Source organism: Rhyacophila brunnea, unplaced genomic scaffold (assembly GCF_057557595.1).
Source record: "Rhyacophila brunnea isolate RB1 unplaced genomic scaffold, BYU_Rbru_1.0 scaffold_24, whole genome shotgun sequence".
Lineage (NCBI taxonomy): Eukaryota > Metazoa > Arthropoda > Insecta > Trichoptera > Rhyacophilidae > Rhyacophila > Rhyacophila brunnea.
The window spans coordinates 21,448,575-21,465,860 of NW_028232904.1; the positions used below are offsets into that span (position 1 = coordinate 21,448,575).

At 34.5% G+C, this 17,286-nt stretch overlaps 1 protein-coding gene across 50 annotated transcripts in view; it reads right to left on the reverse strand.

The window, feature by feature from the left end:
* The window catches only part of mtd (TLD domain-containing protein mustard), a 380,034-nt gene that overhangs the window by 104,030 nt on the left and 258,718 nt on the right, over nucleotides 1–17,286 (reverse strand). For 38 of the 50 annotated variants that reach the window (XM_085951044.1, XM_085951051.1, XM_085951049.1 and 35 more), the window contains 3 exons: nucleotides 16,308–16,375; nucleotides 7,801–7,933; nucleotides 829–918 (listed from right to left, as the gene is read on the reverse strand). In XM_085951044.1, the coding sequence (XP_085807170.1) occupies nucleotides 829–918; nucleotides 7,801–7,933; nucleotides 16,308–16,375 (291 nt within the window). The other 12 variants (XM_085951065.1, XM_085951061.1, XM_085951062.1 and 9 more) reach the window with 9 other exon arrangements.

The window sequence follows — 17,286 nt, forward strand, 5'->3', positions numbered from 1 at the left end:
TCTCCCATGAATTCATGTCACACGCCAGTCTTCATGCGTGCCCTTATATCTTGACACTGGGATCTGGTCGATTTGAAGAAAAGACAGGCCATGTGAAGGCTTGAGGTATTAAATCCCACTCCGTCGACAGGTATGTTTCTGAGCTTACTTAAAATTATGTATTACATTCATGGCCCCCACAAGGGGGGGGCTGACAGGGCTCTAGCATGGGGGCCTGGGCTTATTTTGCTTATTAATTATTATCATCTAAAAATATGTGGTTGTGCGATGTAATTTAATGTGATATGATTGATATAATTAAATGATAATTCAAGTGTAAAATTTTTTGTTATAATTATTTTTAGTGTGCTTCCTGACTTAGACTTAAAAAATAGCTTTTTATCCAAAATGGCGTAGGGTTCCATGTTACTTGGGTACCAAAAAAGGAGGTCGCGATCAGTGCTTCATAATATGCTGAGTGCCGACAACTCAATAAATCAACTGAATTCATTTAAAAATCACTAAAAATACACGGAATCCCCCCAACCTCGTGGGGAACACTACTGTAGAAAATGACACTACCCTTAACCTTAGCGATAGGTATGGGGGCCCGCTGCAAGATGTAGGGGGCCATGATTACATTATATTATATTTGTCTTGATTAATCTGTGTATAACGTAGCCCAACAAAGTACACATACACACACTCTCTCTGTCTGCACATTGAACACATTGAACGCATTTGGTATTTTTTTCTAGTTTTTAATAAAAATAATGAAACATTCTTAATTCTTGTGTATGTTTGGATTTGAATAAAAAAAAATAATAAATGAAGAATTTCTTTATTTACCTTTTTCTTGTGTTGGTACTGCTTGCTGTGACGATGTATCGGAGCTCCCCTCCCCGCCCTCTGACGGGGTGTCGCCGTCTTTAGTGCCATCTGTGGGAAACAAGAAGAAACAGTTTGTATTAAAGAAGTAGCGTACAATTCAATTGAGTTGCTGAGGATTGAACGCGTACAATTGCACCGGTGACCAGGTTTAGTAAATCGACTGACTTCAAAGTAAAATATGCGATTGTAAATTTTACTATTTTCAACATTTTGTAAATGAGGTCTTGTTCTCAAATGAACCTATATTGCTATTCTGAGGACTAGTGAATCCAAAGTAGTCAAATTATATCCAGTTGCTATGAAAATAATAACGTCATTTTATACATGTCTATGGGATATACCTACTACAATGTTGGTAATAGAATAATTAATACTTCTTATAATATCTTTGCATACAATGCAGTTACCTATGTGTTTGAATATTATTTCAAGTATAAATATAGTAAACATACATATTTTTGAAAAACACTTTCTGAGAAAATATATTATAACCAATAGAAAAAATCTTTTTTGAAAAAAGTAAGCCACCCCGGCAGGGAATCGAACCCTGCATCTCCTGGGTTTACGCCCCATCCGCGTATTACCTCTATGCTACGACGTCGGTTAGTAATTTAAGTAATAGGTATCTACTTTGATTTAATAAACAAAAATCGATTGCCAAAGTAGCTTGATTTAGAAGAGCGCTGATGAGTGGGTATTAAAAGTGGCCAATAGTTAAAATTTGTCGCAATTAGTATGTCACAGCGATGAGAGGTAATGCGCAGATGGGGCGTAAACCCCTTGAAATGCAGGGATCGATTCCCTGCCGGAGTGGGGTGGCTTACTTTTTTCAAAAAAGATTTTTTCTATTGGTTATAATATATTTTCTCAGAAAGTGTTTTTCGTATGTTCAATAATTAGAATGGTACATTCTTAAATCTTGTGAATTATTCGTTGAATAAAAGAAATAGTTAATTATAAATATAGTAATTTTAACATGTAATACATGTATAGGCACCTGTAAAAATCGTAACTCAGCATGTCACGTATTTGTATGTATTTTATGTATGTATTAGGGCAGCAAGTGAACCTCAAACCTAACGATTAGCAGTTGCGTACACTACCGATACGCCAATGCCATACATATTGTTACCGAAAAATCTAGAGTTTTTAAATATCACACACAAAATAGTTTTTTTAAGATATTTTGTCAGTCTATCGGCAAACCTCATAAATCCAAAACAGACTTTATTTTCAGAATAAAAAGCATCCAATTGTATAAAAAAATATATATTTTTTAAAAGAACAAATTGCTATAATATCCTATATGAAACTCTCTAAAGTCCAAAGAACCAAAGATACAGTATCAAAACTGGCAATGATCTACCACACTCTCCCAGGTGTTACAAATTCAACAACACTTATATTATTTTAACCATAACATAAAATACGATACTGTTCGGTTATCAGGAATACAGCAGAAAACACATTTTGAAAATACCCGATATACTGGATTGTTTGATAGTTTGAGTTAGTTTAGGTTAGGTTTGGTTAGGTTAACCTAACAAATAATCCAGTTTATCGGCTATTTTCAAAATGTGTATTCCGCTGTATTCCTGATAACCGAACAGTACCTAAAATACTAATTTGCCATTCGTTGTGAAAATTAAGTTTTGGTGTTCTTTTGTGCACTCACCGTCAAACTATTCTCATACTGTACAAAGAGTCGACTGCGCGAATGCAAGAAGACATTATGCCTCAGTTTAAAGCGCGTAGAGCCACATCTTCTTATTCTCTCACTTCTGCAGCAGGCCGTGAGTGATGCAATTCGCATCAATGATACGACGAGCTCACGTGGTCTTCATCATAGTTAATTTCGAAACGACGTTCACGTTAACTGGTTTCTATGTGCGTATGGTGTGATCGATCAAAATGCATCCCGCTATCGACGTGACTTAGACATGCCTGATGTTATTAGTTGGTTGTATATGACATATAATAGGCCAAGCAATCACCGTCAGAAAGTTAATAAACCTATTGATCTATTGATTGTGTCGATTTGCATACACACACAAGTAAACAACAATACAGTCAAGGATTTGCAACAATACTAATCTAGTACAAAGATGCAAGTCAATAGATAAAATAATTATAAGGTCAACAAAGATAAAGTAAATAATGACTGTCATCATAGTGACAAGGATGGTGTATGTATATTGGAAATAATGATGGCATTTTCACAGATCCGTACTGAGGGAAACTATGTCGGAGGGAGTTAAACTATTTGTAAAATGGATACACACTAGGCCAGCGATTTCCAAACTGGGAGGTGCGAAAAGTTTAACACAATTCACTTAAAACCAGAATCCATATTTTCATACAGTGAAAGTGACGTGACAAATATTTATTTCAATATGTAGATGTTGAATTTATGAACAGGTTTGCAGTTTGCAAATGCATAGTTTATAAAACGACCGCTAGTTATAAACTATACAAAAAAACAGTCCTATAAAAGGTTGTTTGCAAACCTGTCTGAAAATATGGAGACAAATTTTATAATACTTCACTTCTACATTGTTGTGAAGCGCGCTGGCTATCTCGTGAAAAAATGAAGTCTGAATAAAAGGGTCAAATCATAATGTTGAAATTTGAGGCAAGTTTGTTTAGGAACGATAATTTTGTTGTATTTGGTTGAAATTAAAAAAAAAAAATGAGTGAATAAATCAATGCAAGGACCACTAATGCATTCACTGATTTAAAAAGACAAAGTGAAGGCATTCATAAAAATTTTGAGCTTTGGAAATCAAAATTACAAAAAAAATAAGTTCGCCATGTATCCACATTTAAATTATTTCTACATTGAAGCAAACAAAAATCTATTTACTGAGTTCTTGGTTAGTTTGATAACGCACTTTTAACATTATTTTATTAATAGTTAAAAAGTCGCCTCCGGCGCTGTTCTGTTTCAGGGCTATTAAATATTTTAAATATGTGGTTGAAAGATCCTGATCTCGGGGCCCGCTTCAGGATGTGGGGCTCATGATAGATGACGTGTATGTTTTGTTGCTATTAAACAAAAACTCTTTAGGAATGAAGAATGGACATATTATATTGCTCTCTCAAGGTGCACAACTAACCTGCCATTGGTAATGCCAATTGGGAGGGCAATAACTCTGTTCAACCAAATCACTTCGGATATTGACATATTCCACTTGCGTGAGGATGAGTAATAGGTGGGCATTGTTTTATAAATTCTTAAAATAGGGTCTGCTTAGCTCATTCGGTGTACTTCCTCGTATATTCTTTTTTATATATTTTTATGTCCGATCCTAATAAGATCATATGGACTTCCACAGAGTGGAAGTTTGTATAAACAGATTTTGTTTTTACGAGAAATGGATGTCAGCCACTTGCTCAACCTATTAGGTCCATACCCTGACTCGAACACAAATTGAAAAACAATATGTATATGTGTATTTTGTCAGACCCGGGATTCGAAACTGGGACCCACGGCGCTATAGGCCAACGCTTAAGCCACGCGGCCATCATACTAGCTACTGTTTTATTAATATTTATTTTCTTGGAAATTTCATGTTGTCAACGTCTTAATTATTAATTTGTAATGTTCACTATATGTAAAAATAAATAAAATTTCATTCTGTCAAAAAGTGAATTTTACACAATTTTAAAAGGAAGCGATTGTCTGACGATTGATCTGCTATAATACGAAATCAGGAAATATATATTTATTATGTGTGTCATTACGCGATTAATAATTATCTATATTTTTTTTCGAGGCCGTAATTGTCCTTGTTCCGGCCCTCTCCAGCACGGCAAAGACAGTGTTAATTGGAGCCTGCAGCGTTTAGCTTAAACGCTGTATCCGCACCACTTACTTCCAAGTCACAATGGATGGATCTATTAATTAATTGCACATAAAGGAAAGAGTGCGCGACTTCAAACAAGTCACTTGGCACGACATAATAAAAAAAATGTAAGAGACAAATCGGAATGAGAGGTCGTACCCAATTCTCGTCCTAAAGATTCTCGAGAAATCGTAAATAATTCTGATTCGGCGTTATTATTTAGTCGAAAAATCATGTAAAATTGGTGATCGCAATAATAACGCAATTCGATAAGGATTTAATGTAAAAACTCCTAGTTAAAATCGTCGTAATTTAGTAAGATGCCCGTAGCTTAATTGGAAAAGCATAATGGCGCGAATCCATCCATTCAAATTATGTGTATTCGAGTATGTAATCACAATGAAAATAAAAATGGTAACCATTGCGCGCAGCGACATCCCTAGACAAAATACCGCCCCTAGGCAGCGCCAAAAGCCACCCCATTTTTGTACAGTATTTTTTTATCATCCTTCCATGACTCCAATATCTAAGAAATGTGTTGTATGGATACATTATTACTAGCAAAATATATACCACAAAATCTAATTTAAATGCCATCTCTACTTCAATAGCAAATATTGCGAGTCCACGGTTTCAGATACTTTTAAAAATACACTTGACAACTTTCAAAACTCGCGAATCACTGGCAAAAATATTTGGATAAATTAATGAGGTATCTAAGTACCTATTTACCTACCTATAATTCAAATATAATTCGCAAATCTGCACATGTCATTGCTGGTCATCAAGGACGTGACGTCCAAGGACAACGGAAGTAAATTAGACATCGCGAACCCGACAAAAAAAATTACAGTCCTGTTAAACCTTTTATGTTAATTAATGCATTTTGTTTCTAACCAGTGAGCTGATTTTTTTAACGGAAAGATATTTTCGCTATTACTAAGTTTAGGTACCTATTCCTATTTTTATCTGTTTCTCCTCGACTTGCCGCCCTTCGAGTAACTGCCGCCCCCAAGCGACGCTCAATCTGCCTACCCCCACGGGACATCACTGATTGCGCGCGTCAGAAAATCGGAACGCCAACTGAGTGACGTTAATATTTGTAGAGTTCACCAACTAAACCATGCTTCATGCGTTTGCTAAATAATTTCAAATGTCATAACAGAAATAATATAGTAGCATCAGTAGTATAGTAGTAGGTGATAACGCATTTTATAATTTATTATACCAAGTGAAAGATGAATCTCTTAAAAAAATAACTACTTAATCGTGCATGTGGTTAAGCTAATGGACGTTGTCGTACGAAAAAAAAACTCATCTAGGCAGTGAAATATTAATTTAGAGAAAAATGTTTAAATTATAATTCATATTTGAAAGTGAAAGGAAAATATTTTTAAATAATTTTACAGAATTTTCCCAGAAGAAAAAAGAATTTTACATTTGATTTGTGAGGAAAATAATAGCCTGACAGCTCGGAATATAGGTACGCAAGAAAAAGCACACAATCTCGGAGAAAATCGGTTGATTTCTCCGGGAAAAACTCAAAAACCTTTTTTGAATATTGAATTCTCGAGAAAGCAAGAGCTGTAATTTTTATATTCCGAGAAGATGGAGTTTTCGAGTTTCGAGAATCGAAAAAATTCAAGAAATCACAACTGGGATAAACAGAAAAGACCATCATGAGATTCGAGATGTGGTTTATTCGCGCAAGTAGTGTTTAGATGTGGTTACATCAAAAGCCTGGCCAACAATGAACCGACCCCGGCTTTAAATCGTACAAATTACCGCTGTCAATACTTGTTTGTCATTTGTAATTATAGGTACAAGTGTTTTCGGAAATAATGTATTCGTACAATTTAACTTACACGTCATCTACCCCGTTCTATAAAATTCATCTTCCTTTCATTTTGTTTTTGATAATCACCAGTATTCCAATCCATTACGGATTGCAATACCGAATGAAAATATAAATACCGGTATTTCTTATTGAAAACCGGTTTTAATATCGGAATTCGTTAAAACATATATTTAACGTAAATATTATGAAAATATCTTTAAATATTGATAATTCATAGCAAAAGTATCTATATAATATTTTGTTGATCTTTAAAACTATGTACCTACAGATTATAATATGATAGAAGTTAAAACTGGTGATTTTTACAAATACTTTGAATTATAGTTCGTGATCTGATTAAAATACTTATTTCTGACAGTACACATAAGTCCATAATATGTATTATGTCGTGCAGCTGTGCAAGTATTGTAAGACATCTGAAATGTCAGTACGCCTCTTTCGAATCGTCTTGTATTTTGATAGATCAACTCTATAAAAAGTGCAGAGTTGCAAAATATTTGCGTCTTGGCAACACAAACCTTCCAAACTCAATTATAAATACAATAAAGTAGAAAGTGCTGAATAAAGAACACTAAATTAATTTTCGTTCAATACCGGTATTTTTAAATTTAAAACCGGTATAGATAAATTGTGGAATCCCTGTTTTAAAATACCGGTATTGTAATCCTTACAATACATAGTTCAATGTGTGCCTGATGAGAGTGTTTCATGGCTTTATTTTAATTTTCTTTGAGGGGAGCCTTTGCCAAATCACTTCGGATATTGACATATTCCACCTGCGTGAGGATAAGACGTACCTATAGGTGGGTATTGTTTTATAAATTATTAAAATAGGGTCTGCTTAGCTCATTCGGTGTACCTACTTCCCTGGATCCAATTTATATTTTTGTGTATTTACACTTTTCTACTGTTTAATGCTTATCTATTTTGTATTTTTATACAATATCTACTGTTTTATTTCGTTTCTTTCCTTCAAAATAAAAATTGAATTATCTGTAAATTTTAGTAGGATTAGTTTGCGTAGACTATAGGCCGGAGTAATTCTTCTACTAACTTCTTGGATGATGTCGTAATGAGGAGTAATTGGTAAGAAATTGTTAGTAGATAATTTGCGTCGTCTACCATAATATGTAAAGTAGGTGAAGGAAGTCAGGAAATTTTCCTCCATAAATCATGGTTGTCGCGCTGAAATACCGCAAATTAGGTAATTAATTATAGGTATCTTACCATCCTTATCCGGCACTAGGAGTGTCTGTCCTGGGAAGATGAAGTTGGTCGCGAGCCTATTTATTTTGGTGAGCTCGGAGGGTGTCGTGTCGAAGCGGGCCGCGACAGATGTCAGGGTGTCGCGCTCTCGAACCTAAAAATGAAAATAAACAATTTAATACAACCATATAATAATAATTTAATTTATTCAAAATTTTTTGAATGGTCGTGCATAATTAATAACGTCACATGAATTATGATATGTAACCCCCCCCCAAATATTTCAGGTACCCCTCTGTTTGAATTCGTAGAATTTTATTTTTTAGCTCTTTGATGTCACATTTTTTAGCTCTTTGATGATGACACATATTTTACCCCCCGCGCCAACCCTTTCGTCACGGATCATTACATTATTTCAGACCTGCACTGGGGCGTGACATCGTATATGGAGGACCCCTCCCTACACCAAATACTATATAACAAATTGTCACTCGTTATCTGGCGTTACTATTTACTGCAAGTATAAATAACCTACCTGGTAGGTATCATTGATAGCCCTTGATCAGCCTGATCTCTGATAGCGTTAGTGTGCCTTGTTAATTTATTCATATTATACTTCCGACCAACAGGCAGTATTCGTCACCGATTCTTATTATCATTATAAGTAAACGGTCTAATTTACGTATTTCTAGAAGGGTTTTTTTGGGTATTAGACAAAATTAAATTTGTTTTAAACAATATTTCCCCCCCCCCTTTACGATCATATTTCTAACTAAACAAAAAAAACCCTAACAAACGAAAAATCAAATTCTCTCGAAGTCAAGAATTACTACTAAAAATATCTAAAAAGCTACACACGATGTAATAAAAGTATCGAAGAATTGTAGTCTCTGCCATCACTCTTGTCAGAAACTTAAAAACATCACACAAACTCATACAGATACTAACATGCAACGTAGTACTGAGAGCATCCCTCAATTTAATATTCAAAAAAAAATGACGGACGATGACTGCTGTCCATGTGATGGCCTCGCGCCTCAAACGGCATGGCATGTCATTAACGACTGCCCAATACTTACTAGAAATGCAGCGACGGGCTATGTAGACTACATTATCATGAAATTGACTTACAAACATATCACGAAATACTAAATAAGAAAATAACATAAGAACACTACACAAAATAAATCTAATTCTGGTTTCACTTAAAAACTGTTTAATCGAGCACTTTTTAATATCATAACCCCGAATGTAAATAACTGAATGTAATTTATCTCTATGAACCAACTTGTACGAAAAAGCAAGGGCATGGTTATTAAGAAGAAAAAAACATTAAAATTCAATCCATTCGGAAAGCATCTTCGAATTGTATTCCACGTTAATCTAAAAAGCCAGTAATATTCCATCGTGTCCGGAAACTTGTACGTATGCAGTTTGCCGTATCACACTTCACCGTGAAATGTTGTATCGGAAATATATGGCGGTATATTAATGACCGTCAAACCTCTTCGGGTCGTATTATAGTACTGACATAAAATTCATATCTAAATAAAAGACGGTTCTTGTCGGTTTACACTTTACTTACAGGAAGCCAGCAACAAACAATTTTTGAAAAATGGTCGATATACTGGATTATTATTGTTAGGTTAGGTTAGGTTTTCATTCTTGAATTCATGAATTTTGCCAAAATCTGCTATGACAATTGAATTAATGTTCATATTGAATCGAATAAAATTGGAGACAGTAAAGTAGGTACCTATACGGTCATCTCTTTCAAGATAAAAAAGCTCACGGCAACTGTGCAACGGTGAAATGTATTACTTACAAATTACATGTAACCATATTACATAGCGCACCCGAATTTATTGTCAAACATAAGTACTCCAAAACATTGATTAAAATAATAGTCTCACATTTTCCTGTTGCTCGTGCGTCATTTCCATCTCTCCATTATCATTTTGTTGACAATGCACTGTTTATTTTATAAACTGACAATATCCTTATATAGGTACTAACGATTAATAAACATGTCTAATACACTTTTCAATATAACCTTTTACTAATGTACGTAATATCGTCTATAAATCCACTTGAAACACTTTTACGTTAGGAGTTATTCTACTAAATTATCAACATCGCAACATATTGGATTTTTTCAACCGATTATCTCTCCATTATCGTTTCGACTGACTGTTTACTGTTTGAAAACCGACAATATCCTTGTTCAATCACTCTACAAACATGTCGAATTCGCTTTTGAATATACATCAGTCAACATCACCATTTACCAATGTTTTAGAAACGCAAACAAAAATAATGATAGCATTCGAAATATCAATTCTATTAAATTATAACTTAACTTAAACTTAACTATTATAATGTGACTATGTATTAACAATACTTTTATACCCGACACGTCCATCTTCAAGTGGGCTGTGATCTACTATTCACTTTTAATTAACAGAGGTATTATAATATTTGGCTAGTGACACTCGTTATAGTATTTTTTGGGCATTCATTGCACTCAGCAGGGAAACTACGTCTCATTTTAAAGCGTGGGGATTTACATAATTTCGCTTACTTTTGCGGCAGGTCGTGAGTGTATGAATACGAATCAAGTGATACCACGGTTCACGCGTGTTTCTTCATATTTAATGTGTAAAGAACTTTCACGTAAGCTGGTAAGTATAGGAAATAAATTGGAATGGTACAAGCTTTCCGTTCAAAATATAGATATTATCATATTATATTACAATTGAATGTACTGCAGTATTTTAGTAGGTACTGAATGTAGCGAACCAGTGTCGCCAATAATTGCCATTGACGAAAATACGCCAATTAGGGTAAGAAAATAAACCAGTTGGCAGAAAAAAATGCTAGATTTTTTTATTAAAAATAAATGTATAAAAAATTGGTCATAATTTTTAACATTGTATAGCGAGAACAAAATACATCGAAGGACTTAGCAATTAATAAATACATAATTATGTCACACAATCAAAAAATAATCACATCGTCACTAAAATATCATGTGTTACATCAGGGGAGGGCAAACTGTGGCCCGCCGGGTATTTTTTTGCGGCCCGCCATCATTAATATTGTACTTCTGATTACGAATAACTTTTTTATAATTTTTTAAAAAATATTGAAATAGGTAGATAAAAATTTGAAGAATTTATTGTTTCGTAAATGTATTATCTCAATACGTCTTCCTTGCGTCTCGTCTTACACTATGTAACCACTATTTTCTACGTTGAACATCGATTTCAATAGATATTGATGGTGTACCGACAGAGCTACAACTTGAGATTATTGATCTGCAGTGTGACACTGATTTAAGAGAATTGCATCGTCGTGAAGAAATCTCCAAATTTTATAATGCCATTAATTCAAACAAATTCGACCAACTTAAAGATTATGCAAGAAAAATGTTCGTTGTTTTTGGATCAACCTATATATGTGAACAAACATTTTCGATCATGAACCTCAATAAAAATTCTTTACGATCAAATATCTCCGATGCCCATTTACAAGCAGTTATGAGAATATCAACTACAAAATTAACACCTGAATTTAAAAAAATGTACAACAATTTCATTCTTCTCATTAAATTTTTTGTAATGTTTATTTTTCGTGATAATAAATAGTGTATATCTAAAAATGGTATTTTACTTGCGGCCCGCCGCTCATTTTGAATTCTTGAATTTGGCCCTCCATCCAAAAAGTTTGCCCTCCCCTGTGTTACATACATATTATTATTATAATAATTGTTGATTTTTAAAGAAATTGGTGATAATATTCCCGCTTTTTTATGAGAGATTTTAGTATATTTGCGGTGTCTAAAAACGCTAGATTTAACGCTGCATAGTATGAAAGCTAGTTGTATATTTAAAAATGCTAGATCTGGCATGAAAAATAGAGATATAAGATGGCAACGCTGACTCACTGCGAATTCATCCCGCAATCAACGAATTGGACACGCCTGCGTTTACACGAACGCTCTATCTATAAACACGTTTAATTCATTTGTAAAATAATAGATATACGTTCTTTTTCTAACGTTCTAACTATAAATTCACTTAACAAAACACGTTTTTCCTTAGGAGTATTCTATAAAATACTATTTCACGGGTTTTATACAAAGCAATGCGTAGGTAAAATATTCAATGTTTTCGACTGAAACACGAGAGATGTAACACTATTATTTAAAAAACCAACAATATCCCTTTACTAACGCACTATAAATCCACTGAAAATACGTTGAGTTTTATGCAATATTATGCGCAGAATATTGCATTTTTTCCACCGTAATACTGTTTGACTGTGACAGAACGTAGCGTTATGATATGACACATGTAACGAAATAATATTATCAATACTAAACGCAGAACACGAAATGGTACCCACGTCACAATGCAAACCGATTGCATATAACGAAAAAAAAACCATAAGGGAACACTTAAAAGTTTGGCGTGTACTTTTACAAGGCAACGTCCGATCTGTGAATTTGTCCAATTCACGAAAATGTTAACACTCACATTCAACGGACACATAATTTGAAAACAAAAACACTAGAGAATTTTATATAAAAAATATATACCTATAGTGCAAGTAGGTACGTATAACTAAAATTTCGACGATCCTATATTTAAGGTACCAAATTAATACTTTGATTTAAAATACAAAAGCCGACTGCCAAAATTAACGCAGTTATCGCAGTAGCGCTTCAAAAATGTAAAAACTACTAGTTATTTTTTTCATAACTAGATAGGACGCACATATATTGATATGTAGAGCACATTGGCGCGAATTCAGTGAACGCGGGTTCGAGTACCGCTGGGCGTCGTATTTTTTCAAGTACCTACATAGTTTATTCAAATAATTTATGTATGTTCAATAAAGAATGTTACATTCCCAAACCTTGTGATTTCAATAAAAATAATTACAAGATAAAAAGAACTTTTTATATACTTACCACGTTTTTAAATTTTCTGTTGAATCATATAAACTTGACAATTTTATGTAGAGCAATTGTCCACACATCATTTTTTGCTATTTTGCAACAAACAAAATAATATAGAATACTGAAATGTAATTTTGATTTCCATAGTAACGCACGTATATATTAATAATTTAGTTGCTAGGACCACCCCTTTAGCAACCAATAATAGTGGATTGGATTACGGATTTCTTCCGAAATAACTTTTCATACAAAACAGAATTAACTGAACATGATTTCAATTCTACTTAAAAATTGCTAAACGTATTGAAAAATGCATTGGCATCGTGTTCTGATATATTTTAAAAGTTTCAAATGTCTAGCTAGTCGGGAAGTTAGTTAAAAATCGATTGCAAGAGTTGTACTGGATAAACAACCACCGGACAAACAAGAATACGAGCTAAGAAAAACGTGGTAAAATAGATTTTTTAAAATTTAAGGGCAAGAAATCTTAAATAATAGTGGAAAAAATATCTCGTTTAAAAACTATGGTAATGTAGTTCTATCACTAATATAAATTATTATTTTTCAGTAATTTTTAAACCATGTTCGATTAGAAGATCGAAGAGTCTTAAGAGAGTGGAGGTTGTTTCAGCAGATATTTTTTTAACGAGAAATGGATGCTATAGCCTCTTGCTTAAACTATTATATCCAAACACACGTCAATTTTGACAGAACCGGGATTCGAACCCGAGACCTTCGACACTATGAACCGACGGGGGCGTCTAAACTATTACTATTTCTGGGATGACCTAATTAATGCAGGCATGTTCAACTTTAACTAGGCTGAGTATCAAAACTGGCAGTGATCTACTACTATTTTGAAATTTTTGTCTAGGCACGAACTTCCGAAATGATTCTTCTCCGGAGTGGGTAAAACATCTCATGTTATAATATAATAATTTTCACTGATGACTTGCAATTTACTTAATGTCCTAATCGGATTTCAATGGAACTGACATGTGCCTACCTTAATCATTCGCATTCATACACCTGCAGCACAATTCATCAACACAATTGTTGCAACGAGCCCGAAACGTCGATGAGGGAAGGTGGAAGAACACGCGGGGAAAACAGAAAAATCTATTACGATAATAAAAAACAGTGAAAGTAGCAAACACTATGACAACGAATCAGTTTTCGATCTCCTGAATAACAGTAGGTACCAATTTCGCCCATATTAATAATGTTAAATTTACACTAAAATTCGCACAATAAAAATAAAAAAATAATCGCACGGTTCATGATTTAAACTTATGGAATGGTCCTCAAAACAGCTAGAGGTATATAGACAATATTTGTACAGTTTTGTTTGCGCAAAAAATTAAGTTGGTTAAAATTTTATAATGCTAAGTGAGCGATGAAATTTTTTATTATTACGATGACGACTCCATGGAGAATACGTATTTTATTAGGTATTTAAAATAGTTATAAACATTATATGAGATTGCAAATTTTTTTCATATGTCATCCTATGTCGGAAGAAGTACACCACACTGACGATCCCCTTTTTATCGTCTGCAACGCGAAATCGGTGAAGTTCGGTGGAGCTGTACTCCAATGCCTGTCAATTGAACTACACCGTTGATATTTTTTTGATAATGGAGTTTGCTGGAGGGATGCTGTACTTTTGTCTTATCATAATGTGATCTACGTTGAGAAAATAAAATCATTACAAGTATATACCTTCGCGTAAGATACTTAAATACTTATTATTTAATTCTCAAAATTTCAAATCTTAAAAAAACAAAAAAATTGCAAGCTCCACTTGTAAGACACTGGTTGTGTTTTTATATTTACACAAATGTTGTCTCCTATCAGCATAATATTATGTTTTTTTTAATCAACGAATAATTCAACAATGTAACATTCTTTATTAATTTAACCTACATAATTATTAAACACTCAAGAATCTAACAATCTTAAAAAAATATATATATATTTTCTTTCGACCATGTCCGATCCTAATAGGATCATATGGGCCTCCGCAGAGTAGAGGTTTGTATTAACAGATTTTGTTTTTTTACGAGAAATGGATGTCAGCCACTTGCTCAACCTATTGGGTCCATACCCTCCCTCACCCACACACAAATTGAAAAACAATATGTGTACTTGCCAGACCCAGGATTCGAGCCTGGGACCCACGGCGTTATAGTCCAACGCTTAAGCCGCGCGGCCACCGTGGGTGTAAAAAATATATTACCTAATATAAAATTATTATCAAGTGTAAGTGGATTAAAACTAAATTTTTGAGTGATCCTGACGCCATTTAACAACTAATTTAATAAACTATTTTTTATTCAACGAATAATTAACAAGATTTAAGAATGTAACCGTCTTTATTAACGGCGATGCTATTGAAACTGTGGATTTATTTTTTTATCTAGTGTCCCTTGTCACAAAAACATACGACGGATGAACCTCGCCAACAGGTGCTATTTTGCTCTCCAAAGGCTTCTTTATTCACAAGGAACTCTCAGGGAATACCAAAACAACCTTATATACAACTCTGCTGGGTACTCAGGAAAGAGGATGAGAGAAATATGGATATCCTTGAGAGAAGAGTTTTGATAATAATCCTTGGGGCTATTGAAGAAAATGGGATTTGAAGGTCAAGGTAAAATGAGGAGCTGTACACACTTTATGAGGGTCAAAAGATCACGTGGCATATGGAAATGCAGAGACTGCGCAAGATCAGCCACGTGCATAGAATGCCGGAGGGTATACCTGCAAGTCGGGCTATGTACGCAACCCTCGAGGGTAAGATAATACCCAGACGGGCGAAATTGAGATGGCTGGACTGCGCCACAGGAGATTTAAGAATGCTCGGTCAAAGCAACCGGAGAGTGTCGGCGCTGGATCGTCCAGGATGGAGGAAGTTTTTGAAGGGGGCCAAGACCCGTCAAGGATTATAGTGCAATAAATGTTGATAACATACTTTAATAAACATCAATATTGGATACAAATTATGCACATATATACCTGCCTATTGTTAAATAAATACTTGATTCAAAATCACAGAAAATAGTAGCCGATATTAACGAAATCGATAAATATCTCGGTCACATAGTTAGTTATTGATTAATTTCGTTACAATTATTTGGTACGGTGCAGGTGGCTAAATTGCTATTTAATTTGAATATATTTGTAAAAAAATATATGTAATATATTTATATTCTATTAACATTAACACAACAAGAGGCCACGAGACCCAATGACAGTAGAGTAGTGAAATATTATTGCAGGAATATAAGCGAAATGATGATTAATAAACACTCAGGCTTTGAGAAAACCATATAAATGTATTGTGACCGAAGCGAGAATCGAATCAGGAGTTCCTAAGTGAGAGTTTCGGACCACGAGGTTAAACACATTAGCCGGAATACGATGAATGCGAGTTTGAGTCCCACCCGGCATCGAAATTATTTAAAATTGTTCTAATATGTATGTTTCTGAGGTGTTTCCAAATTATTTATATTTAATTAATAAACAGTGTCAACTGAAATAGCAAAGATGGCAACTAACTCACCACATATGTTGTAGTTTTGATTGGCGGGGGGACAGGATATCTCTTCACGGAGGGCGTTTCTTCTTCATCTGAAAAATGAAAATAATATATCAAATTCTGATAACCAAGTTTCAGTTGCTTAGCGTTATAGCGCCTGAACACATCCATGGATTCACGGGCACCAATAGTATGTAAATTCAACTATCGCGATACTAACTTTTTACACGCAAAAGAGCAGACTGTCCAATCACATTCTTAAAGCGTAAGCGAGACGCGTGGTTGTCATTGTATGGTGTTATTTGACAGGTTGTGAAAATTGGCAAACGTCAAAAATCCTCTGCGCGGTGTAGTTTGTATTTTTTCCGGCAAGTTCGCCACCGTCGTTCTACTGCGCAGGCGCAGATATTGCTAAAGTTCCAACTATTGCGTGAAAATTCAGAAGCCGTAGAATTTTTTTGATATATACCTACATGCATGCAATCTTGCATTTTGCACGATAATACGTGTTTACACGTGCATTTTATCGTTATGGCCGCGATATGATGGGACCCAGATGCAACCTTCTGTAGTTTGCCTATAAAAATAGTTTCAGTTTGAAGTACCTACGTAAGTGCCACTTTTTCATGCAAGAAAAAAACAAGAACGGTAATCCTGAGAATTTGTATGAGAGTTAATGATCCCAGTCAGTGGCATATTGCTAAATAAAATAATGCCGGGTGTCACACCCTCGAATTGTCCCCATTTGGGGATGTCACCTCTGGGGGTCTAGAGAGACCGGAACCATTTTCGAGCTGACTCATAGTAATGGTCGATTACGAAGAAAAAAATAACCGGCAATCGCCGTTTTCAACCATTTAGAGGTGTTCATTTGTTCACTCCCAAGTCCTAAATAACAGACGATGCCCAGCAACCAGCATACTGAGGGAAAAATGAGAATGCATCTTCTCGCTTGACCACTTGACAGGAGGTGACACGGGTTGCAGTTGTAAAATATTCGACG